General features: G+C 39.9%; 2 protein-coding genes across 2 annotated transcripts in view; one reads left to right on the forward strand and one right to left on the reverse strand.

Moving 5' to 3' along the window:
- The first annotated feature begins 4,497 nt into the window (after positions 1–4,497).
- LOC115380214 (retinol dehydrogenase 7-like) lies at positions 4,498–9,566 on the forward strand. Its single transcript, XM_030081306.1, has 5 exons — positions 4,498–4,590; positions 6,007–6,337; positions 6,906–7,164; positions 8,930–9,093; positions 9,218–9,566. Exons 1-5 carry the CDS (start codon positions 4,498–4,500, stop codon positions 9,439–9,441), a joined length of 1,071 nt encoding a protein of 356 aa, XP_029937166.1. The 3' UTR covers positions 9,442–9,566.
- A 690-nt stretch (positions 9,567–10,256) lies between these two features.
- The window catches only part of lrp2a (low density lipoprotein receptor-related protein 2a), a 51,556-nt gene continuing 34,252 nt past the window's right edge, over positions 10,257–27,560 (reverse strand). Inside the window, 29 exon segments of the mRNA XM_030081526.1 lie at positions 10,257–11,022; positions 11,464–11,535; positions 11,626–11,742; positions 11,935–12,045; positions 12,334–12,454; positions 12,596–12,713; positions 13,250–13,317; positions 13,484–13,574; positions 13,789–13,908; positions 14,472–14,651; positions 14,771–14,991; positions 15,167–15,295; positions 15,390–15,555; positions 15,664–15,807; positions 15,939–16,070; positions 16,416–16,547; positions 16,989–17,117; positions 17,230–17,352; positions 17,584–17,721; positions 18,422–18,538; positions 18,801–18,917; positions 19,810–19,929; positions 23,152–23,280; positions 23,551–23,796; positions 24,084–24,280; positions 25,249–25,426; positions 25,650–25,873; positions 26,185–26,355; positions 26,472–27,138. Coding sequence (XP_029937386.1) covers positions 10,852–11,022; positions 11,464–11,535; positions 11,626–11,742; positions 11,935–12,045; positions 12,334–12,454; positions 12,596–12,713; positions 13,250–13,317; positions 13,484–13,574; positions 13,789–13,908; positions 14,472–14,651; positions 14,771–14,991; positions 15,167–15,295; positions 15,390–15,555; positions 15,664–15,807; positions 15,939–16,070; positions 16,416–16,547; positions 16,989–17,117; positions 17,230–17,352; positions 17,584–17,721; positions 18,422–18,538; positions 18,801–18,917; positions 19,810–19,929; positions 23,152–23,280; positions 23,551–23,796; positions 24,084–24,280; positions 25,249–25,426; positions 25,650–25,873; positions 26,185–26,355; positions 26,472–27,138 — 4,649 coding nt within the window. The 3' untranslated portion in view covers positions 10,257–10,851.

Below are 27,560 nucleotides of genomic sequence, written 5' to 3' on the forward strand. Positions count from 1 at the left end.
AGAAAAAGTTCAATTGACATAAAGGGATGAAATTGAATTTATAGCTACTAGTAATAATATTTGAAGGAGTTGAGAATGTTGAGAATGATCACTGATGCAGTTTTTATGTGTCCTCATTGTGATACAAAAAAGGGGGAAAAAAATCATCCTGCATGCTGACAATTTACAGCCCTCATTTAGAAAATGCCATGTTTCAGTCACTGTCCACCTCTGCATCCTCAAGTCCTTAAGTCTTGAAAATAATCAACTAGATAAACTCATTCCCATGCAAACAAACATGGGCACGTTCATGTCTTGTTCCAATCAATTGTTAAAAAGAGGCCATTGTTAACAATATAATTTCTAAAAAACTGTCATTGTTGTTTCACACATCACTAAGTCAAACCCAATTTATGCATTTCCAGGGCTGTTTCGGTCCCAATCTGCATAAATACACCATTTTACAACAGGCCAAAATAACACATTTGTACTGCATGGTCTATGGTCCAAACTGCATGGGAATAGCATTAGGTGGGCATGTCTGCAAAGAGGAGAATGGCGGTGCCAGAAATATAGAATCACTGAAATTCCTACTTATTAAAACTGTGGAAGCCATTTTTGTATTGTTTTCATTATTTGTATATAAGGTAAAATCTGTTGATTAGATTTCCTTTTTTGCACTGTAGGTGGTATCAGGAGTTAAGAGAACATATTACTTTTTTTTTCGATTGCTTGAACTCATTTTGCAAATGCTTTGCTCACTGTGCCAAAACTCTAAACACAAGCAAATACAGTTCTTTTTTTAAATTGCTAAAACACAAAACCCAATTCTCTAAACCAAATGACCAGTTCTCTAAACACATTTAATAAAACTAGCCCTCATTTTTTCCAAAACCATAAAGACATTTCACATGAAGACACAATTTACAAAACACAGTCCTCCTTTTCTCATAAATCTAAACACATTTTGTCTTGCTAAAACACAAGTTGCAAAAAAGCTGATGTGATGCAAAATGCTTGCCACAGTCAGCAAAATTTGAACACAATCAACACACCTGGCTTCATTCATTAAACATAACGACTCAAAATTGAAGACACTTGTTGCGAATGATGTGACCACACCTATAAAAGCCAGTTCAGAGTGCACAGTTTGCTGAAGGTTCCAAACGTAAACCACAATGGACAGACGCAGAGGCAGAGGAGTTCGAGTCAGAGGAGGGAGAGGAGCAGGCCAAGGAGGGAGAGCAAGACAAACTCGCACCATCATTACAGACGAGATGCGAGCAACAGTCATTGACCATGTCATTGTCCATGGCATGACAATGGCTGAAGCAGGACTAAGAGTCTGTCCAAACTTGAGTAGGTTCTCAGTGGCCACAATTATCCGGGCATTTAGAGAACACAACAGGTATTGTACTGTATTGTTGTGTTGGTCACTACAGGAGATTTTTACAGTATAGTGGAGTACAGTTGGTTTCATCTCAGTATCCTTGCTATATTGCAAAACATGCCCATTGATGCTTCTATTGAATGCATGTTTTTTGGGGGGGGGGGTTTCAGCAGAGTACATACAAGTCAGTACGGTAATGCATGTTTGTTTCTCTAGAGTTGAAAGAATGCCAGATAGAAGTAGGAGTAGGTAGGAGTAGGCCTAGTAACATGGAACATGGAAGTTTAGGGCTCCCCCACCTGTCAAATCCCAATTTAACCACTGCCTATAGGGTACCCTTTGTGTGCAACTCTGTTCGTATCGAAGACCTGCGTTACAAGTATGTGCAAGTAAGTATACATCCATGTACACAGTTCACAAACTAACCAGATAAGAGAGTGGTTCAACATCAACCAACAATTCCTCAATGTCTGTCTGCCACCCTACTCACCTTTCCTGTTGTAGTGTGTAACATCATTACACACTACAACAAAACAACTGAAAACACAATGTTCTGTGTGTAAGAATGTTCATTTTACGTTTTTTTCACAACTGCCAAAGCACATTTTTAGAAACCTTACATTATTTGTGTCCTGTAACTGTTATTGCTTATTCTTTTAGTTTACCTCCATCTGCTGTGTCTTGTGTTTTATGGTATTTACATCAATGCGGCTTCAGATTAAAAGATGAGATGGCTAAACAACTAAAGTAGTGTTATCGTTTACAAGCAAACTCGGGTTATGAAGATATTGTATATATTATCTAATGCCAAACTATTAGTAAAATGTTCAGAAAGGGAGATTTATTCATCATAAAGCCATTATTCATTACTTGCCAAATATGGATTCAGATTCGGGTGCATTCATCCAAGGGAGCCATCGCCACCCATCCCAGTATTATCCCCAATATTTAGCTGACTTGCCGACAACCTAATATGACATACATGACATGCTTGGTAACACTTGATTCCTTAGATCATCTAGTTTCACATGATGCCAGTATCTTGACTCGAGCTTTTACTGAGCCCGCTACAGACTCTGAATGACAGTCATGTCGGCCGAGGGCGCACACACTCCCATGGGTCTCTGAGGGTTACTTTCAATGATCTCACAAATTTGTTCATGCACAAAAAAAAAAAAAAAATGTAATGCACATAATTTTGATACAATTTATACATAATGCACATGCTTTTTAAAATTTTTGTGAAGCACATATTTCTATATCTTGCATTTCTTTCTATTTTCCTATCATTTAATTCTTCTCCTGAGAAGAATTCCCTCTTGGGAACTGTAGTATTTCTGATTCTGATTTGGATATCCTCTTGCACTAAATATTTAAGAAATGTTAATCCATGTGCATGCAAATCTACTAAATAAACCAATTAGCCTGCTAAATTAAATTACATCACTAGTTACCTTTCAACATGTCTGAGAAGGAAGGCTGAAGTTTGCAGACAAAGGAAGGAAGCCTAATGTCAGGGTCACATGACTGGATAGCTTGTCAATCTACCGCCATCTAGTGGTCAGTTCTGGGGATCGGCAAAGAAAAGACATCTTCAAGAGGGAACTGTAGATATTATTTGCTTTGGTTTTAGACTCTTTGTCAAGTTTGTCATGACTGTGTCCAAATACTCAGGGATGTAAACAGGGCACTATTTATGAATTGGTGATTCATTTTTATGTGACCTTTCAGTAGTCAGGGTTGGTATACACACACACACACACACACACACACAGAGGGAGCGCTGAATGGCTACAGTAGTCTGGTCCAAACAGCTTTGCATGAAAAGAAGTGGTGGTATTTGTATAGGTATAGGTATAGATTTCATATTACACAACATAAGAGTAGCTGTGTTTGCAAACGGGTGCTCACACTTCATTTGGCTTTCAAATGGTTAAGGAGTAGAAAGCAGGGCTGGAGATCAGTCTAACCATCAAGTAGCACAAACAAATAAACAGTCATATTTCCTAGAGAGAGAGAGTAGGTGAGTGAGTGTGTGTGTGTAGTCAGGTTTTTCTGCAGCTGTTTGAAAGAGGTCTCAGTGAGGGTAAGTGGCATGGAAGTGTGACATTTTATAGCTAATAAATAAAACTTAAATAAAGTGATATAAGTATATTATTACATTATCAGCTCCAGTTATTCATTTTTTTTTTCTTTTACCAAGCCAATAATGTAATAGCCAGCCAATAATGTAATACCTTATTATTGGCAAAAATGTATGTTATTGCTTCAGAAATTTTATTACTTTATTTGTAAGTTATCACATTATCAACTTTTATTACATTAAGAATGAAACGTTACTGGCAGTTATTACATTAGTGTCTGCTGCTAGGCCTCCTCTTGGACTCCTGGAAACAAACCCAAACAATGAGATGGCCCTACATGGTAAACCTAGTGAAGATTAGTGAGCTTGCTCACCTGAACAGGTTTGGTAATGGCAGTAGACTGCCTGAACTCTGCTCTGCCCGGTATGTGGGGTTCACAAAGTTGTTTCCTATCTGTTCACCACTCACATTAACAGTCACCTGTTTGAAATTTGACACTGTAAAATCAAGCACTGTCTATTTGATGTCTTACAAAACATTTAACACCTCTGTGGTACCTTCATCATTTCAAATTGCACTTGACATTGCAAACACAATGTCAGGATTTGGAATCGAGGTTTGTAGCTCCACTAATTTCATAATTATGGCTAAAAAGAAAGAAAAAAAAATCAATTCCAGTTTTGGATCACCATCAAAATTGAGTCAACTGTTAGTCATCTGTTCATAAGTTTTTGAGAAATCCTGCTGGCATTCAAAAGCACAATCGCTTTTGCTGGACCGCTGTTTTTGCCTCTCCTTTATTACATAACCACCAGTTTGAACTCCTGTTGTATTCCTAAGTTTATTTTTTTTTGCCTTTTGTTTTTGTTGCTTGTCTTTGAAATACTTTTCATGATCTCTGTTGGCTGTTTATGCATCCATGCACTTGTCTTCACTTGTTTTTTAACCAGATTGTTGCATAATAAATGCAGAGGACGAAGAAGAAGAGGGAAAATAATAATGATCTACAATGGGCGGTGCTTTACACAATCACATGCTTGGGAAATGTCACCTTTGCTACTGGTAGTATGGAACTTTGACACTGTTGTCAAACTGAAGCTGCACCACAAACTCTCAGATGAAACTCAGCTGGAGCATGTAAGTTTGACTCAGAAAGGATCTGACTGCTACATGTCTATATGCATTCTTGGTGAGGAGGACATATCCACATTTCCAAACACCGCAGCTATGGTATGTCTGAATTATAATTCCAAAATTGAAATGAATGTTCAATAGCTTTGCTACTCATAAATCAGCAGTCTGAACAGCTAGCACAGGAATAAAGAAGCGTAAATACATTTCAACTGACTTCATTTGGCAGAAATTTCATCATTTCTTTCATTCATTTCTCTCAGAGACAAGCAGTGGTGGACTGATTTCATGGTTTACTCTCAAATATCTGCACGTCTAGATGTGCTCACATGCCATCTGGCGGTCTGATGCCTTATCTGGCTAGAAGAGTAGGACAGTGTTACTTTACTAACAGTGGCAACCAAGCCTATGCCATTCACAGTCTTATGTTCATTGTATTTACTTTTCATTCCAACTTCAAATGAGTTCAGATGGTCTGTTGACTGGCTTTTCTTGCATATCAGCTTTGTGAGAACCAAGTCGGGTAAAAGTGCCTTTAGTCACTGTGCTCCAGGCTCCTGGAACTCCCTACAAAGATCAAACTCAATCATCTAACTTTATTTGGACAAATTAGTTCACTTTTAAAACCGCCGTCCACCATTCATCAAATGTCTTGAGTTATTCTGGGGAAGTTTGTGCCTATGTGTGTATCTTTGTGCAACTATCATATCTTATGTGATTTATGTACATATATTTGTGACTGTATTTTTCTGTGCATGTATGTTGTGCTTCAACTTATTTCTAATACAACATTTTGATGGTAATCTTGGCACACTGTAATTGCACCTCAACGTCCACACAGGCTTAAATGAAGGTCTGAATGAATGAATTGGTATTGAGGATGTTCCTATACAGTTTTCAAGAGGGGTCAGTTCTTGCAGTGTATGTAGGTTAATGTCAGAAATACCTGTACAAAAACGTATTTTGATCAACTATTGTGAGTCCCAATCAAGTGTTTCTATGTTTAAGTCCAGTTTTGCTCCTTGTGCCCAATAATATTCAAATCCCAGGTGTGCTGTAGATCTGTAAACTAGGTAAGGATTTTTGTGGGTGACCTGATGCAGACATGGAACTTAATTCACATTCATTTGCATGGACATATTATAATGAAACATTTGATCTAGACATTGTATTCCCTGAGCAAATGAAAAACATCAACAGCACAAACTGATTACAAATTTCTCCCACAGGTTTCTGATGTACCTCATTATTTTGTTGAGGTAAGTTCAACTTTCATTTTCTATACTTGCAGAATTATACAGTTGAATCACAAAGACAAAGGATAAAGGATAAATGAAAAACATGTTTTCAAGCTACCATCAATGCCACTTTTGGAAACTAGTAGGTGTTTGTATTAAGGTTTAGCCGGATGTTGTGTTTTAGGGAATCCTGTCACATCTGGCCTTAAGTTGCGCTCTGCTTTTGGCCGCTGCCCTTGCCATTGGCTGGTATATCAGAGATTCTCTCAAGGTTGATGACTTCAACCAGAAGCATGTCCTCATCACAGGTTGTGATAGTGGCTTTGGAAATTTGCTGGCCAAGCAGCTGGATCGAAGAGGATTTGCTGTTATAGCTGCATGTCTCACAGAAAAAGGTGCCTCGGATTTGGCATCTGCAGCCTCCCCCAGACTGAAGACCCTTCTGCTCAATGTTACCGACAGTGAGAGCATCAAGAGGGCAGTGGAGTTTGTGAGCGCCGAGGTCGGAGAGCGAGGTGAGGTGGGCGGACAGCAGGGGGTATAGATAGATAAGGTGCCAGTCAGAGTGAAGCACTGGGAGAGATAAAGGGATACTGGACCACCCCACCGTCCCCCAACATTAACTGCTAAGGAGAGTGTCTTCAGCTTTTCTAGGCAAATTGTGGGAGATCAAACTAGCTTCCATAAATACCACACTTTAGAAAAATGACTCATGTAGTTTTCCAGCTCCAGCCATCTAAGGTTGTGCACCAACATGGGGCGCCGCATGATGCAGATTGAATGAGGTCATCCAGTATGCAGATTAATTAACAGACAAGGATATAAGTATCACACAAGTTTATGAGATGGTTGTTATGGCCTTCCGGCCTGTGCAATTTGTAAATTATGTCAAAGATTAGGCCAGTCTATCTTTTGATAGAATACACTTGCAGCTCTCTAGTATGCAATTTACCATAAAAACTAGAGAGGCATGTCCATTCCTATCTGTAAGCAAAAGGGAAAGGGAAAACTGAACCAGAGCTCTGCTGTCACTGGTAGTTCACTGCTTGTTGTTGCCTGCCATTGCCTCTCTGTCTCCCTCAGGTCTGTGGGGACTGGTGAATAATGCTGGGAGGTCCATTCCAATTGGACCAGCAGAATGGATGCAGTTGGAGGATTTCACAAAGGTTTTGGATGTGAATCTGATCGGTGTCATTGATGTGACCCTCCAGTTTCTCCCACTGCTCAAGAAGGCCCGAGGCCGGGTAGTAAATGTGGCCAGTATTTTTGGGAGACTTTCCCTCGTTGGTGGAGGCTACTGTCTGTCCAAATGGGGAGTGGAGGCCTTCTCGGACAGCCTCAGGTATAAGGAATAAAACAGTACACAACCCTATAATTCACATGAAGACTGGCCAAAACGTGAAGATAATAGGGTCATTCCATGTCATTTCACCAAATTTTCAGGACATCCCACGCACTTGGGTCTCAAAAAATTCTGAAATATTCACCAGTTGTTCCTTATTTATCCAATAGGCACACTGTAAAATTTTAGTTTGCTCGGATGGATACTTTTTGAGATATGGCCAGTTTAGTGAGGGGAGCATGTGTCGATTTTGGTGCGTTTTTTGCACGTCCTTATTTTCCCTCCATCAGTATCTCAGGAACTACACCACATAGGAAACTGGAAATTTGGTACGCTAATACACCTCCACCTACTCTCTCGGAATATACAAAAACATCTGTCATACATCATGACTGGTAGGCATGCCAGCCCCTCAAAAATGGAAAAAAAATTACACAGGTTTTGTGGTCGACTATGTTTGGGCCTTCAGAAAACAACTTTGTATATGCCCCAGCTTCTTGATTTTTTCAGAGCTTTGAGATACATACATGGACTATTCAAAGCATTAATGGTTAGTCAGATATATGCATTGGTTTCTGGATGGCAGCTTCTCCAAATCCCAAAAAAAGTTCTCATGTCAGATTTTCATTGGCCCATAACTGCATGTGGGAATGTCTTAAAAAATCTGATCTCTGTCTTAATTTAAAGTTCAAAGCTTGCTCTTTCTTGGATATGAAACATTTTTTCTTAATGAAAGTTCTTCTTTTTTTTTTTTTGTTATCCCAAACATGGGGCTATTTCACCACTCACGAACATAGAAATTCCTCAATATTAAACCATTGTAGCTTGCGTTTGTGTCTTATATTCATTTATTGTTTGTTATTTGTTGATTATGAACCGAAAATACAATGACCATTGCACCAGAAATGCATTTATTTGTCAAAACATCAACATTTTGATGAACTTTTTACCAAATCTCTTAAGCTGCACATTCATAGAGTTTGGGTTTTCGCTTCCAAATTTCCACAGTAAAGTACCCATTCTGAATTTATCCATAGGCCTACATAAAATATGCATAAAATTGACTACTTTACAAATTGAAACCATTTTGGTGTGATTATCTTCAAAACTGAAAAACTGTAAAATGTCACACAGAATGGGCACTTTACTGTGCAGTAAAGTGCCCATTCTGTGCCCATTCTTCATTTTTTGCATATTCTTAGAAAGTAGGTGGAGGTGTATTATCGTACCAAATTTCAGTTTCCTGTGGTGTAGTTCCTGAAATACCTGAAAATGGAGGAAAAATAAGGACGCGCAAGAATCGCACCAAAATTGACACATACTCCCCTCGCTAAATTGGCCATATCTCAAAAAGTATCCATCCGACAAAACTAAAATTTTACAATGTGCCTATTGGATAAATAAGGAACAACTGGTGAATTTTTCAGAATTTTTTGAAACCCAAGTGTGTGGGCCATTTGATGAAATGACATGGAATGACCCAATATTAATACCTTAAAAGACTTCAGGTGAAAATCCATCCTAAAATTCATCTTATTTCTAAACATTTCTGCATAGCTTAATTCCTGCATAGCTTAGAGTAGCAGAGCCTTTCCAGTGAGCCGGCATGTACAATATCAGGGTCCAGGTTCTTTTAGACCTAAATGGGCCAGAACCTTATTGAATGTTATTAGTAACACCTGCGTTTACCCTGCCCTTTCATGTCAAAATGGCCTCTGTGAAAATGGCCAATTACATTAAAGCAATCTTTGTATCTTCTGCACAGGAGGGACATGTACCACTTTGGTATCAAAGTGGGCATCATCGAGCCTGGGTTCTTCAAGACGGCCGTGACCAGGGTGGATCTGATTGAAGACGACCAGAGGAGACTGTGGGACCGCCTCCCTCAGGATGTGAAAGACTCCTATGGAGCTAACTACTTTCATAACTGTGAGTGAAAGATTGCAGCCAGATGATAAAAATGTATACATCAAGTTATGTGTAGCATTACTGTAAATGAGACAAACAACACTGCCTGTGTTTTTTTCACTCCTCTCCTTCTGTGACCACATAGATATTAAAGCTCAGAACTTCTCCATGGGCGTCCTGTGCAGTTCAGATCTCTCCAAGGTGACCAACTGTATGCAGCACGCCCTGTCGGCTCGCTACCCGCACACACGGTATGCAGCAGGCTGGGACGCCAAGCTGCTCTGGATTCCTCTTTCCTACCTCCCATCATTTGTTCAAGACTTTTTCATCACTTTGCTTATTCCTGTACCAAAAAGTGAAAAGATATGAATGTTGACTAAGTCAGTGATGCCAGCACATGAGCTAAATGACTCGCATTGTCATATCCACTGGGAGTGTGTATTAATGAGAACTAATATTATTGGTCTGTGTTCAGATATGTATGGCACAGAGAAAAAGTTCAACTGACATAAAAGGGATGAAATTGAATTTATAGCTACTAGTAATCACATTTGAAGGAGTTCTATGGCCAGAAAAAAAATACTAATAAAAATCAAGACTGTATTACAAAATAAGAAATTTATTCATTCATGTCTCAGCAGCATTAATTTGTATTCCATTTCTCTATCTAAAAAACATCTGGGCATCTTGAGAATGATCACTTATGCAGTTTTATGTGTCCTCATTGTGATACAAAAAAGGAAAAAAAAAATCATCCTGCATGTTGACAATTTACAGCCCTCATTTAGAAAATGCCACGTTTCAATTACTGTCCACCTCTGCATCCTCGAGTCCTTAAGTCTTGAAAATAATCAACTACATAAACTCATTTCCATGCAAACAAACATGGGCACGTTCAAGTATTGTTCCAAGCAATTTTTAAAAACAGGCCATTTTAACAATATAATTTCTAAAAATGATCACTGTTGTTTCACACATCACTAAGACAGGGAGCATAAAGTAGAAACGAGTTTGATCACGTTTAAAAGTATAATGTACAATAAGTATGCTTAGCATACTGTTCAGGAAGTATAATAGCACATGTCATGTCATGTATCTCCCTATATATACATATATATATATATATATATATATGTATATGTATGTATGTATATGTATAATATATATACATATATATATATATATATGGGAGCACATACTGTATATCTGTAAAATTAATACTATAAGTTAAAAAATTGCCAATTTGTTTTGTATTGCTTTTTGTTTATTTTTCAGCCCTGAAATGAGGTATATAACATGAAAGATAAAACATCTTCAGTTTTGTTCAGTGGCAAAAATATATATAATTATCCAACACATCTCTAATAACCTGTCATGATACAACTATTGTACATTCACAATGCAGCTCACCTTTCATACGTTATTTTTATGTAGCTCTATTCATAAGGTCATCTATTTCAAACAGCCCGAAGATATTATTGACAAAATCTTACTGTTCAGATTTACAAATATACAACATATTAACATTTCTATCAGCAGCTTCAGTGCAAAGATATACATATTGTACATCAAAATAAAAAACAAAAACAAATCATTAACACAAGAATTGGCATAAGAAATATCAGAAGGCATAGTCATGGAAGACTTTTTTTTCCTGTATGCTATAGAAACGTATCTCTGTTTTCTAAAACAAGTTTAATTTTGTACACAGGCTGCATAAAAAAATAAATTCTGTGCAAAGTGTGTTTCTTTTTTTGATTCCCGTCTGTGAGAGTGGGGTTATACATCGCTGTCCTCTTTAACAAGGTTGGCTGTGTCTTGGAAAGTGTCCTCGGTTGGCGAGAAGGTGCTGGGACGATCCCTCTTCTGGGGTTTGGCAGGGGGAACGAATGGAGAGGGCTCAGTGTTGGAACTGTCCCCGCTGCTTCCTGTAGCTTTGTCATCCTTCATCTGAAAATGAGTTCACAGGATAAACAAGCCACAGGAACATCGTTATCTGTTTATTGACTCGTGTCTTCAAGTGTTTTAAAGCTGTGAAATTGCAAAAACGAGGACTGTTTAAACTTAAGTGACAAACAATGTTGAATACGCACATCATTCATGAGAGTTTCCTTTACCATCGAGCTGCAGGCGCTGAAAATCACCAGTTTGGGATTTGGAATCTTAGACAGATGCTTACCCTAACCTTTACCTGGGAAAACTCACACCTAAACTTAACTACCATAACCAGTCTGAAAGCATCGGTCTAAAACTGTGGATGAGGCCTGAGTAAAAAGCAGATGAGAACTCTGTAGACTCTTTAAACTAATGGTTGCAGTCTTGGACCAAATAGTCACTTCTCAAATATAAGTGACTACATAAGTGACTGTGATATAAGTGACTCAAACTTACCTCTGAATAGGAAGGGTTTTCAAACGTGGTACTTGGCTTCAATTTTCTTTTAAATAAGCTCCACTTGGACTCCTGGAAATAAACCCAAACAGTGAGATGGCCTTACATGGTAAACCTAGTGAAGATTAGTGAGCTTTATCTGAGTGTAGATAAGAGTCTCACCTGAACAGGTTTGGTAATGGCAGTAGACGTATGCACAATGCCTGAACTCTGCTCTGCCCGGTATGTGGGGTTCACAAAGTTGTTTCCTATCTGTTCACCACTCACATTAACAGTCACCTGTTTGAAATTTGACACAGTAAAATCAAGCGCTGTCTATTTGATGTCTTACAAAACATTTAACACCTGTTCATACACCTGTTAAATCTGTTCATACATTTTGAGAAATCCTGCTGACATTCAACAGCACAATCTAATCATAAGGGAGAAAACACACACTCCTTGGTGTGACAAACTATGTTCAGTGTATACCTGTGTGGCATGAATGACAGCAGGGTCACTAGACACTCCAGCAGCAGTGGCATACAGAGGGTTCTCAAATGTGATTGGCTGTCTCCCAGCTTCCATGGCAAAGTTGTCATCCTGTGGCAACATTCATTATTAAATTACAGTCTTTCTATGTGACATCAAGTAATACATCAGGAATGTGTTCATCTCTTCCTGAGAGAAGCAGTCCTGCACCTCACATGACAGACTTCCAAAGTCAGCCTGTTTTTTTGTTTGTTTGTTTGTCTTGTTTTTTTTTTTTTTTTTGGGGGGGGGGGGGTTGTTTTTTTTTTTTTTGGTCAAACAGAAATAAAAATGCTGATAATGCACTTCAGATGACTCGTGAGACTAATAATTGCTCAAATGTGTGACTCCAGCACTCACCATCTGCATGGCTGTATCAATGAATGACACACCGATGTGTGAAGGTCCAAGATCCACATTATCACCCGACCGGAACGTCACACCATTCCCAGTGTCACTTGACTTCACCAGGCTGCTCAGGCTGGACATGACAACAAAACTCTCATTAGAACTTCAATAAAAATGATGCACTGTGTGACAAGCATGCAACAAGTTTAAAGCAGGGGTTTTCATTTAATTATTCAAGCTGGTGATACAGTATCAGATATGAGTGCCACTGCACCTGGGTAACTTGGGCATGGATGGGATGAAGGAGCCTGTTCGTTTGTAGTTGAGGAAAACCCCGGCAGCCAAAGCCCCAGTGATCAAGATGATGACAACTGCCAGTAGGACAGCCACAGCTTAAGGGAAAAAAAGGAAAATATTTGTTTCACAACACTACTCATCTTGTTTATCAGTGTGTATGCAGTGGACATTTCAAAGGTCGAAGTAAACATTTGTTAACAATGTCTCCCTCACTTGAACATTACTGTTAATGCGTAATCATTGCTAGACAGTGTCTTTGACATTTGCTGAGCTGGTGTATCTGAGAAAAGCTGAGTGATTACTGAGATATATCGTGACTCTGAGTAGCCAGTAGTTAGACAAAGAATAACTCTGGCGATAACTTAGACAAGACAAGCAAACCTTTGATGTGTTCTTGAACAAGGCATTTAGCCCCAAGTGAAGTTGTTCAGATGTCAACAGAATAATAACTTACAGAATAACTACAGAAGTCACAAAATGTAACTAATGCTTTATGGCACAGCACACATTGCAATTTAGGATGTATCACTAAGAGAGTCTAGTACAGACAAGCCCTGCTGAAACTGGTAGCAAGAGGTATGACATATTTAATAAGATGATAAAAGGTGATATAATCGGTGAATCACAGTACCTGTTCCTGCTGGAGCACCCCTTGACTTTCCCATCTCACAGTAACTGCCTCCATAGCTATATGGGCACCTACACAAAATCACAACACACTTAATGGTCTCTGTAACAACATGACAACAATGTCTTCTCACATTTGTGAAGGAGGTGGAATGCCAAAATATCTGGTATTGTTGGGTAGGACTGGCAGACAGGACAGTCACTAACTGCTTTGAATGGCATCTGCTACTAAACTCACTTGCACTTTGGCAGACCCCCCTCATCAGTGTAGCAGGTCCCACCATTCATGCATCTGCATGCAAGAGGCATTGCAACTGGTGTCTCAATGGCTGTGGGAGTGGAAGCCACACACACAAACAGAATAAACAAAAAAAAAATAACAATAATAAAAATAACAACATTGTCACTGCCACAAACCCAAAAAACACAGGAACACAGGAGCAGCCATGCATATATGGAGAATGGGATTCTGGTGCAGCAAAACAGCCCACAGGAGAGTCAGAGCAGCGTTAGCAGTCAGGCAGGTGATGCCACTGATTGTACCTGCATCACATTCACTGGAGCTGAAGCCCACTAGAGACGAGCCTTGTGGACAGCTGCAGGTATATCCACCAGGCCGGAGGAGACACAGGTGACTGCACACATCCTTACAAGGGTTGGGCACTGTGTGGGAAAGAGCATAAAGATCACTGCTACCTACCCCTGCAAATAAGAGAATTATTCTTCTTTGAAGTAAGTTTGTGACAAGCTGATAGCATGTGATTCTAATACGATGTAGTCAGGTGCACTATATAACATGTATGATCTATGGTATACGACATGTACTGTATAATGCAGCATGGTGTATGATATGGTATGTGACTTCCTTTGAGAAATGTTTGTGATGAAGGGCTACACAAATAAACTTGTTTCACCACACATATTAAGTGTGTCAACAAACCTTTATAATAGCTTCACTACTCATCTGTGTACCATAATAAGATTTCAAAGAAATGACTGGTAACATTTTAGCAATGTTTATCCACTCTACTTATGCTGTTAAGTTTGAGTAAAAAGTGCAATTGTCTCCTCAACTAAAATTTTTTATGGTAAGTTTGGAAATATCTCAAAAAATGTGAATGAGCTACTGACAAGTAAGACTTTCTGATCTCCTCAAGCACAAGTGTTGATGTTTGCTTTCTTTGTCTGTCCTATACAAACTATATTTGAATCCCAGTATTTCTCACCTGACTGATTATGTCGGTGCTCCTGGTAAATGCGTACTTGAGTCAGCCAGGGGTTGATGGTAAGTACCTTGACTTTATGCCCATTCCCAAACTTATTAGTTTTCCACACTTCACCTCTATTCTTTGTTGTCCAGTAGACATGGCCCTCAAAGAGGTCTATACTATAGGGATTTCCAATATCTGAAATAGAAAAAAATCCACACCATTACCACACTCTGTATTATGAATTCTGTAGCCACTTCCATCATCATTTCAGTAAACGCAACATATATCTGGATCCTCCAAATCAGCGCTCTGACCTCCTGATATGATGACCTTCCTGTCTGTGCCGTCTGGCCTCATGGACTCAATGATGTTCTCTTTGGAGTCACACCAGTACATCCTGTTTCCGTTCAAATAGTCAAGAGCAAGGCCAGTGGGCCAGCCCAGGTCTTCATCCAGCAGAACTTGTCTGTGTTGTCCGTCCATCCAAGCCGATTCAATTCTGGGTTTCCTACCCCAGTCTGTCCAGTACATGGTTCTACCGACATGATAATCAGACACCAAAATTATCTCTGATTGTGTTGACACAGAGCCTTCAGACAACAGGCTCTGATAATATACAATAAAATATAATTTCTATGATAAAGTACAAAGGCATAAAAACATGTACACTATATATTCTGCCTTAAATTTAAAGCTCAGCAGCCTCATACCCAAGTGCTGGATTGACGACAATCGCAGCAGGCTGGTCAAGATCAGTGTGGATCAACCACTTCCTGTAACGTCCATCCAGTTTTGCCACTTCAATCCGGTTGGTTCCTGCATCCGTCCAATAAATGTGCCTGGAAAATGTGACAAGGACATGCTTAGCAGCTGTGCAAAATTTAAAACAACCTAAAGTAATCTCAAATTTAAGTAGTATGCTTGGAGAAGTACCCTCCAATCCAGTCCACAGCGATGCCGTCAGGGTTAGAGATGTATCTCAGGTTCAGATCCACCTCTTTCACTGGGTTGTTGCCACGATCATTGAATGTAGTCATGTAGGCCCGTTTGATGGAGCCAAACTGAGACCCCCGACCCAGAACTGTCCAGTACACAATACCTGAGGCACAACAGGGGAAAAAGCTCACAAATATTCTGATGGGGACTTTGTTGCTGTTAACTTCACTGTGGCTAGACTACATTACAAGATCTACATGGGTTGTCTTACTGAGTCCTATTCCCTCTGGATCCCACAGGTAGTCCAACGCCTGGATGTGCTCAGCGTTGTCCACGTAATCTGAATATTGTTCAGAGGACATATTGAAACGACGAATGCGAACATTATCCGGCAGGAGAAGTACTGGTGGGTTTCCTGTACAGGGAGCAAAGAGCATTGAATGCTGTCAATAACTTAACCACAGATTTTGGCTCATGAACGATAAAATAATAATAATAATATGAAGGAGCTTTTGTGTTGAGTTTGAGTGGATGTCAGGCTCTTACCCTGGGCAGCACACTCTGTCCCATGTGGTTCACCAACTGAGAGAAAGCCCTGAGCGCAGAAACACTCGTAGCTGCCTTTGGTGTTCCTGCACTCCTGGGGACACGTCCCATAGACTTCACACTCATTCACATCTGTTTTCAAAAGTAATTTCAAAAGTAAAAAAAAAACAAAAAAACAAAAAACAAAAAGGAAGATGACAAATATTGAAAATGCAGGAAATAAAAAAGAGAAAATTATTTGCAACTCTTTATTTGGACTCTCCAATCTTAATATATAATTTAGTATCAACTATGTATAAACTTTTTAGGATCAACCTAACCCTGACCCTAACCCAAAATGATACAGAATTAATTAGTCAACTGATAGACCATTGAAACTGAGTTGAGTATTTACACTGGACACTGTGAAACTCATCTGATACAAAGCCTATACCAAGTTGTATATTTTAACACTGGACAGTCCAAGTAAAGTGTTACCTTCACAGGTGTTCCTGTCTGTGGTTTTGGGTTTATAACCAGGCCTGCAGGAGCAGAGGAAACCTCCATCGGTCAGGTCAGTACAGTTGTGTTCACAGATGTTCTCACTGCAAGAGCGCCCACTGCCATGGTCTAATAAAAGCAGACAAAAGGAAAAATACACTGAACATTAAACTAGACAACATAAAGGAAACTGTACTAATGTGCTGTAACGTTTTTGTTATATGTTTCTTTTATGCACCTGGACATTATTATCATTATGATCATCATCATCGTCGTCATTATTATTATTATTATTATTATTATTGTTATTGTTATTATTATTATTGTTATTATTATTATAATTATTATCATTGGTATTATCGTGCTTTCTGGTGCAAATTAGGAAGTTATGGGATTCTGATATACAACTACTGGAAAATACATTTTGTGGAATTTTTTTGGGGGATATTTATTGTTATTTAGGTATACATTATGATACAGAGAATTAGTTACAAAGCTGAAAATATTTAGTTTCACGCCATTGTACCTTTCATATTAATGCAGTAAAAAACTGCTCTTGACGGTACTTACTGCAGCCTAACTCATCCGAGTGGTCTCCGCAGTCATCATAGTCATCACATGCATACTGCAGAGGGATGCACTGGCCGTTACCACATTTGTACTCATCATCTGTACAGGGTCCATGAGTGGGACTCTGGCCTGGGATGGAGGCAAAAGTACAATTTCAAGAGTCACTTCTGTCCAAATATAGAAGACTTGGAGGCCACGTGACTACAATGCATCCTCTGTTTTAAAAATGTCTCATACTCACAGTTTTCCTGTCTCTCATCAGTGCCGTCACCACAGTCGTCAACGGAGTTGCACAGTTCATGGCTGTAGATGCAGCGGTTGTTATCACAGCGGAAACGGAACGGAGACTCACACTGGATCTCCACTGGGGAGGAAGGACAGAAACACAACCAGCTCAAAAAAAACACCTTGAAAACAAAATAAATCAAAAAAACAAGCAAGTTCACAGATTCCAAAAACCAACAGATTAACTGCAAATAGTGAGTTAAGAGGCTCTTCTATGTGATTCGGAATAAGAGCCCTGCACTTAGGTGTGCTATGTGCTGCAGTGAGAGGGTTTCTTCTGAAGGTAGCCTGTGCATGTGTTATTTCTTACGACAGAGGTGAAGCTCCTCGTCTGAATTGTCTCCGCAGTCATTGTCTCCATCACATTTCCAGTGAGGCTGGACACACACGTGGTTCTTACACTCAAACAGAAACGGAGGGCAGTATGTGCCATTGGGAAAGCGGGGTGCTGAAAAACAGACCGAAACTGTCAAATTCAAAATATGTGACTTTTACATCTATAAGTGAATTGTAAAATTCATTAGCCCCAATCCAAATGAACCCAAATTGAGGAAGTAATTCAAAACTCAATTCCCAATTAAATTCCAAAGCTTTTCTAGGACTTTTCCACAACACAGTACACAGTACACTTTTCCACAACACAGTACACAGTACACTTTTCCACAACACAGTACACAGTACAGTGCATACCAAGTTTGTGGTGTAAAGTGGAGTTAGGCAATGTTTACAGGGTGGAATAGCAAGACAAACAAAAAACATCTCATTGGAAAAACAGCAACTCTTGACTCTTGACTGGCTGGTATCCTAGAATGTAATACAGAGCTAAATAAAAATATCTTAATTGTTCCCCTTTCACAGGTTCAAGCTCAACTTGTCATTATTATGATCATTATAAAAAAAAAATCTATGACTTTCTCAAAGCTTTAGGGATAGTGTTTCTCCCAAAACAGGACTAGAACACACATTTTCAAAATCCACAACTTTTCCAGGATTTCTATGACAGTAGAAACCCTGTGAGGATTACCTCTGCATAAATGCAGGGATATTCAGTATGGAAGGTTCTTAAAAACCTATTTTTGATAACAAAGAGAATTGTATTTTATCTCTGAAGAGTGCAAAGGTTAAATACGCAGTTTCAAGACACTCACGACATGACATCTCATCTGTGTAGTCCAGACAGTCAGCATTGCCATCGCATTTGAAGCGGTCAGCAATACAGTGCCCACTGCCGCACTGGAAGTAGCCTGGGTGACAGGTCCGCAACTCTGCAACAAAACAATGCATTATAATGTACTTAATTCATGCAAATGGGGGCCACAAGTTTAGCCTTCATGACATCCACACAGAATTTATTCCCAGTCAGAAAGAACCTTTGTATTCTAACAAGCTGAATAATGAATGCTGGTAGCCCTGTCTGCCTATGGCGTGCCTTAAAAGGTGAAATTTTATTGCTTCTTTGCTTAGTGCAGCCCTCAGTTACTCACAAACAGCCAGAGCGTGGGCCAAAATAAAGAGCGTTCCACTTACCACAGTCCCTTTCATCCGAGTTGTCCTCACAGTCGTTGTCATGGTCACAGACCCAACGGTCGGGAATGCAGTGCAGATTATCACAGCGAAACTCACTCTCTGTGCACGCGCGGGGAACTGAGGCGAAGCATGGAGGGAGGACAAAATCGAAATGTCAATGTTCAGAATTATACATGCATGCATGTATGTATGTGCATAATGAGTACTTTAAAAATGACAAAAGCGACAGTGTGAAATCTCTATTGAGATTCTATACAATTAGTGTCCGTTTTAACACATTTCTGAAACAGCACTTTATCAATCTGTCCTCTATCAAGATTTCAGATGCTCTGCATAACTTTCAGCCTTTACTCTGCAGTGAGCACAGGGAATTCACTGAATCTGGTCTCTGTTGGCAACAGCAGTGTAGTAACAAGGGAGTTTAATCATACGACATAGTGATTTAGCCCCAGACACTGTTTCTCCTTTGTGAAGCTACATTATCCTTATTAACTGGCATGTCCTGAGACTTGTTTGAATTCCCTGGGCCAAGAGGTGACAGACTCCCTCACTCCCTCTTCTTGACATGCTGAGGACAGCCTGTTTCTCTCGCAGCTGATAAGCCTAGCTCTCACAGCGCTGCACTGTGGACAGAAGTGTTAAGACTCTAACGGAGGAAAAAAATGATAGCAGGACTATTTTTTGCTATCAACACCCCTATTTCATGTGGATGCATCACTGGACCTGTGCTACAATCCCACTTGAAATCTGCTTAACAGACCCTTACCCTATATCAAAAAAAAAAAAAAAAAAAAACAACACTGTATACAGCTTTTGACTGCTATGTTATTTCCAACAATGGGTTGTGGAAATCTCCTAGAATCCAAACTAAGATCAAGTTCTATACTGACATTCTCATCAGAGTTCAAACAGCCTCATAGCCAAACTGTTACACATTTCCGTGTTTATCACTTAGATATTGATCTGGAGTGACTCTGTAGATTTATTAGCGATAGTAGACAGCACTCACTGCAACTGCGTTCATCAGAGTTGTCCCCGCAGTCGTTGTCCCCGTCACACTTCCATCTCAGTGGGATGCACTGGTGGTTGTCACAGCGGAAGTCTCCATGAGGATCACAGGTGAGCTCATCTGGAGGAAGGGCAGCATCATTATGTATTTGTACGCTCAACAACATTGCAAACGTTGCACCTGAAGCAAGACCAGCACTCTGTGGTGACATGTTTTCGAGGAGTGACTATGATCCCAAAGAAAAATATTTGGAACAGGAAAGAATTTAGTAGCATGATATGTGAAAACTACAGGAGAACGCCCACGCCTTTCTGAGTCGAAGTTGAATATGCAGCTAATTGCTGTTGCTTTTTTGGTCCACAGGAATTTAATTATGCAGATAATGAGTATCTTTAAGTTTTTTTCATATGGTGACAGATGAAGTGATTATATTTAAGTCATTGCCATTGTTTTTTTTTTTGTTGTTGTTGTTGTTGTTGTGGTGGGGGGCTGTAGTCTGATGATTTGTAGTTGTACAAGGTTTTTTTTAGTATATGCTTGTATGTCTGTATTTTTCACTGATGGTACTTTTCTGATGGAGTGTGTGAAGAGAATATACACTCAGTGTCCACTTTATTGGGTCCACCTGTATAATCTACTGCAGGTCAGTGCTACAACTCTGTCATTAATTCTACTTTTTGAGAAAGTTTATAATGTTCAGTTTTTGTTGACATTTAATTAAAATTTAATTGTGTTTATTATCGAGGTTGTAGCTTGCAGAGGTTTTGTACAAGACTACATTATATTGAGAGGTGTTCCTATAATTTTTTGTCTTCCCTATTTATATAAATGAGGGGGACAAAATATTAGAAACACCTCTCAATAAAATGCAGTCCAGTACAACAGCACTACTAACTATGAGCTCAGTGTCAAACATAGAACTGAATGAACACTATTACTCTATTACTGTGACAAAAAGAAAACCTGAGCATTATGGGTATCAGAAAAGCAAACTTTATGGCAGAGCAGTTGTATGGGATTGTATAAGATTGTGCAGGTAGACCTAATAAGGAGGCCACTGAGTGTATGTATTAAGTAAATCTATATGGTATATGTAAATCTATGTAGTTCAGAATAACTGAATTGTATGCACCTATTACCTTTTTACTGTTTAGTCACATGACTAGTAGAGTAGGTTTTATATATTAATGCTTAGGTCTACTTGTATCAACATGATGACACCTTCACCATGAAACACATTGTCCTTGACCACCATATAAGAAGCATAAGAGCAAAAATGAATTAAGGTCCACTAAAAGGCCTGCAGTAGTTAAAGAGTGCAGTTTGTCTACTTTGACTAGTAAAATGTAACAGAGGGCACAAAAGATGAACATGGCAAAAAATCTATTATGGAAAAGTTCACAAGATGCAACATCTGACTTGATTTGGATTCTTTGGTTTCATGATTTTATATTTTCACAACTGTCAATGAGTTACAACTTTCCACTTGATCACATTGTACATATTGGACTTCCTATTATTATGACTGGGCTTCAGTTGGATACACCAGTTACCCCAGGCTTGTTGCTAAGATGGTGCCTCGTCTGAAAATGATCCCACAGCTGACCTGGATCGACCAGTCAGAATAAATAAACAAAATATATAAAGATAACATGAGAAGAGATTAAACCTGTTTACATTTTTTTAATCCCCCATCGGGAAATAGGAACACCTCAGCACCAACAGCATTTAAAAGAGCAACACCGTCATGACACAAATAGATGTATTAAATTCTGCATCATGCTCTTTAAATAATGATGAAATCCGCACTTTGAAATGATAGCGGCTGCTTGCTTTTTAATTAAAACTGCAATACTGGCACAGGGGGGAGAGAGGCATGCCTGAGACAGATGGGTGAGCTCTGTCCATGCCAGTCTGTGTCTACATGGGATAAGATTGTGGGAGATGAGAAGTGAAGCAACAGAGAGGGAAGAGGAGTGGAGGAGAGCTGGTCTGAGCTGTCTCTACCACACGGTGCTGGGGGTCAAAGATAGTGCGGAGTTAGCCAGTCTTGGCCTCCTAGCCCTCCACCTGGCCCAGCTGCTACATTCTTACAGGCAGATTAGCACGGATCTCCCCTCCTGCACGGGGATGGCACTAATGGAGTGAGGGCCTCTGATAAGAGACGGGAGGGCCACGGCGAGTGTGTGTGGATTGTAGCAAAGTACAAAGAGACTTGTGTGAACCCTGCCCCCACGCAAGGACAGAGCAACACATACACAGACACACACACACACACACACACACACACACACACACACACACACACACACACACACACACACACACAGACAGCTCATAAATCTGCAGTGCTCTCAGGGAGAGGTGAATGGTGGGGGAGGGTGAGTGATGAGACTCTCTCCATCACCACCTCCCACTACCTCACTCTGTAATGTTCCACAGGAGGCTGAGGTGTTGGCTAATTGCTCCTCACTCACTCGAGCCTAGGACAAACACACTTGTTTCCTTCCTATTATTTTTTTTCTCTCCTAATATCACTGCAATCATCTTAACATCACCCTACAACACAAAATCACTAATTACCAATCTCAAAAGCAATATTTTAACAAGAGCTGAACAATTAAGCGAAGTCATATCAATATCACAATTTGAAAGAAAGAAATATGTAAATCGAAGAGGCTGCAGTTTTTAAATTATATATACATTTTCGAAAACAAGCAGAGTGAAGGAGAGATTTTGTCATACAGAAAAATGAATGTCTCTGCTACTGATACAGAAGAAACGGAGAAATTCTCTGGAAACCAAAAGGTATTTCAGTTTTAAAAAGATGGGTTTGCACCAAAAGCAGGTACAAATCATGTTTAGGAAAGGTGGTGACCATATGAGGCAATTATATTTATACCAAAAAATATCAGGATTTTGAGTTTATAATAATGATAATTATTATAATTATAATAATAATAATAATAATAATAATTATTATTATACATTCTGAGAGCTTTGATGAAAGCATAAGTGTTTTTTTCTGTGGGCTCATTTGTCAATTCATAAATTAAACTGACTAAAGAAATCTGTAGCATTTGATCCTTACATAAAAAATATAGAGCGGTAAATTTACTGGCATTTATTGGCACATTGCCCAATGTTTAAATTATATCACATACTGCAGTTACAATTTCTGTCAGAAAAATAGCAATCAGATATTTTTCCAACATTGTTAAGCCCTGATTTTAACATGTGGCCCTATATTATATTAATTCTTAATTATCTTAATTTTAAAATCACTGCCATGATGTAAACAGGGCCTCAGCTCTGTCTCAAGGACGGCTGTTGTAGACTCACCACAGTTCTGCTCGTCGCTGCTGTCTCTGCAGTCATTGTGTCCATTGCATACAGACCACAGTGGTACACAGCGGTAGTTGGTCCTGCAGTCAAATTCAGTGTGGTTGTCACATCGATATGCTGACCCCACTGTGAGGAAGATGTAGAAAGTTCATAACAAAAATAAACACAAAGTTAATTTTGCAGGAACCAGTAGTGTTATTCATATCAGGGGGGAGCCAGTTCATTTCTTGTCAGTGCACAATAGGCAGGTCTGGTAAGCATTTATTTATGGTGTCTCAGCAGCACACCTTACATTAAAATAAAAAATGATCATTGAAAACAAAAGACAAGAACAAACCTATCTGCCTGTCAGGTATCCATCTCAGTTTACACAGACAACATGTGTGTATTACTTACTGCACTCCTCTAGCGGTTCGTCAGAGTTGTCCCCACAGTCATCGTCCACATCACATTTCCAGCTCTGGGGGATGCACCGTCCGTTGCGGCACTTGAACTGTCCGGGGCGACACGTCCTGCTGGAGCAGTGGGCAGCATCTTCATCAGAATTATCGCCACAGTCATCCTCGCCGTCACACTGCCACGACTCAGGGATACACCGCTTGTTGGCACACTGCCACTGGTGGCTTTCACACTGGTGTGTAGCTGCAGGAAAGAAAAGTTGGCTCAGCTGACAAGAGCAGGTTTCAAAACCATGAGAGGCAGACAATAACAAACATAAAAATGTAAAAGAATAACATAGTAAATGTATTTAAAACAGGAACAAAAACCTAATACAGACCAGTGTTCAAGTAAACGTAACTCTGAAAAAGTGAGTTCAAATGTATTTTAAATGAGGACATTGAATTGTCATTGAAATAAAGTATTTCAAAAAAGAAATAAATTATTGCAATAACAATGGAAATCAAATGGTTAATGGGAACACAACCTACCACACAGGACAGGATCTTCATCGGAACCATCATGGCAGTCCTGGTTACTGTTACACAGGAAGTGAGGGCTGGTGCAGTTTCCGTCATTGCACTGAAACTGGCCGAGCCTGCAGTGGCGACTGGGGCAGGTGGAGGGCTCATCAGAGCCGTCTCTGCAGTCCCTCTGACCATCACACTTCCACCAGATGGGAATGCAGCTATTGAGGAAGAGGTGGGAGCACTGTTTAGAAGCTTGTGCCAGAGCTTTACATTGTATGATAAAAGGAATCAATGCTGTAGTGAATTGTGTCAAATAAAAAAATAAACTAAGAAAATGATTCTTCACTTTCCTATCCCAATTCATGACCCACTGCATTATCACATTAACTTTGAGAAATTAGTATAATTACTGTAATTACATACAAGACCTTTGCCAAGTAGACTGGCAGACTCTACTGGCCACTACACCGAATTTAATATTTTGGATTTTGCACAAGCAGGATGGTATCACTTTAAGGCACAAAAGAGGATCAGGGCACTGTTCCTCCAGAGCAAACAAATCTAAAGCTTTGAGTGTTTCTCACAGTGGCAGAGGGTAAATCAAGCTATAAGCTGATGGTCAGGTTCCAACATGTTTATCTACCTCAGTAAAGATAAAGATGTTGAAAAACACAGAAGGACTGATGCTAGGAAGGACGAGGAGTAACAGGGTTTATCAGAAACATGGCCTTAATATTGAGAAACACTGGCACTCTTGCATTTGTTCAAATGAGACTTCATTGGGGCCGGATTATTTTTTGCTAACGTCACCATGATTCGAATCTATACATGGACATTTTAGGCAATTCTCTAATCGATTATTTTAAATCAATCAATGTATATCCTACCAATCAATGATAAATTGATTGGTAGGATATACATTGGTAATAGATATTTAGTTTACAGATTTGCCATTTACCCCCAAAGGAAAATACTGCTCTTTCCTTCCTTCTTGAAAAATTCGACATTCAGTGTCAACCTTTTGGTTTTTGATAGCGTGTTTGTGCTGTGTACTCATGGGCCAGATATTCCTGACATCTGTGACCTAAACCATGGTGCCACTTGTTTATGGCTATTATATCAGTGTATCACAATGAAACTGACAAACTGACTGATGTTTAAAAACCCTTTAAGTAGCTTGACATACCGTTCATTGTTGGCACATCTGTACTGGGTGCTGGTGCACATGGGAAGACATCTGGTCGCACCTCCTAGTTGGACAGTCATGAAATGGTCAGGGCATTCACAGGTGTGGTCCCGCCCCCCGTTACGGATCAAGCACAGGTGAGAGCAGCCTCCATTGTTCACAGCACAGGGATTGGTCACTGTCAGAGGAAAGGCCATAGAGAGTCAAACAAACCCCTTTCAGCACAGCTGGGCAAATACAGGCTAGGCATTGTCCAAACTGGTAGCGAGCACTTAAATGGACTTAAAAAGCAGGAAATGTCTGGGCAGGTAAGTGACAGCGATCTCAGAGTAAACAAGGAGTGTAATGATAACAGTGGGAAGCAAGCTCTTGAGCACAGGACTCTCAGATTTTAGGCTCACCGATTGGCTGTCTGTAAGGATGGCAGACATGGATGTCAAACGGCCTGTGTGTGGTGTTAACCAGGGCCTGGCGACCAGAGCCGTTGTATTTGTTGCCTTTCTCCACGGTGCGTGTGTTCCAGTCAGTCCAGTACACAGTCTCCTCAAATACTGTCAGGGCAAAGGGGTGAGGCAGATTTCCGTCATACACCGTGTGTCTGTGGCGACCGTCCAAATCTGAGAACCTGGGAAAAGAAATTTAAGTCAAAGGGTTACAAGTCTCACTGTATATACTGAGATGGGCAAGTAAGTCTTTATAGCATTGGCCTCCACTGCATAAAACCACTTACAGAAGTACTTGAAACTTAAGGAAGTGATTACATTTTCTAACTTTAAAGCTATAGTAAAGGGTATGCAGGATGATTTTATTTAAAGCAGTAAGTGTTTTAACATTGCAGGCCTTTAAAAAAAAAAAAAAAAAAAAAAAAAAAAACAGTGTGAGCTAAAAGAGTGAAGGAGTGTGTTCACTTTCTCCCGGGACAACAAACGTACTTACTCAATGTAATTGAGATGTGCATCCGACCAGTAGAGCTTGTCATTAGTATAGTCAATGGTGATCCCATTGGGCCACTCTATCTTGGTGGTGATAATGGCCGCCTTGTTGGTTCCATCCATCCCGACACGGCCTATAAAGGCTTTGTCTCCCCAGTCCGTCCAGTACACATATCTACCAGAAATTCAAGAATAAGACTTCAGATCACATAAAATCAATGTATATGCATTAAATAAAACATTTAAAAACAGCACTTTTCCTACAGATGTTGCATGATTCCTCCTACCCACCCATATTTGGGATGCAAGACAATGGCTCTGGGGTTTTCAAAGCAGTAGGTATTATTGGCATCAACACAGTGCTCAGCCAGTTTCTTCACAAAACGCCCATCCAGTTCACACACTTTGATACAATCCAAGAAGCTGTCCACCCAGTAGATCTTCCTGGCTATCCAGTCCACAGCAAGGCCCTCGCCATGCAGCACTCCATTGACCACAACCTCTCTGTTGCTGCCATTGAAGGACATCCTTTCTATCACTCTACGGCTCACGTCGATCCAGTAAAAACGCTTGTCCACGCGATCAAAGTCCATAGCCACCACGCTGGTCAGGCCCTGCAGGATCAGAGAATAGGCCTCCCCGTCAGTCGACAGGTTCCTCAGGTAATAGCGGTTGCTGAAGATGAGGTAGGGTGTGATGTTGCTGTTTTGGCGGCAGCTGCGTCCATCTGGCTCTCGGAGGAATCCTGGGGCGCACTTGCACACATAGGAGCCGACAGTGTTCTCACACACCTGGCTGCACACGCTAGGCGTCTCGGCACACTCGTTAACATCGTCGCAGGATTTGTTGTCGGACATGAGGCGGTAGCCAGGACGACAGGTACATATGAAACTGGTGAGTGTGTCGGTGCAGTTGTGATCACAGTGGTGGATAGAGGGGTCTGTGCATTCATTGATACCTATAGTTAGAAAGGAATAGAAAATGCATGTGTTATTTGAGGTTGCAAAAAGCAGAATCACCAAGAATTAATAGGCTAAAAACTTGACTAATTGTGAAATTCAAAAGAGATGTATATATTGCCAAAACAATCAAAGTTATTGAAGTCTTTGGCAAAAATAATTCTTTTCTCATTTCAATTTAATAAATTCACAAGAAAGACAGCCTATTGGATATGTTGCATGTATACGCTTTATGTGGGTCCTCTAGTATAGAATGCCTAATTGGCAGATCAAATTCCCTGAATCAATCAACTCATTTGATTTCAATCCCAATTCTGTGTAATGTGAAATGCGCTCTACAAAAAGCATAAAATCTGCTTGGTCATTTGTTGTCCATCAACAAATATTTACCACACAAAGCATGTACATTTTTTACTGCATT

This window comes from Myripristis murdjan, chromosome 21 (assembly GCF_902150065.1).
Source record: "Myripristis murdjan chromosome 21, fMyrMur1.1, whole genome shotgun sequence".
Classification (NCBI taxonomy): Eukaryota; Metazoa; Chordata; class Actinopteri; order Holocentriformes; family Holocentridae; genus Myripristis; species Myripristis murdjan.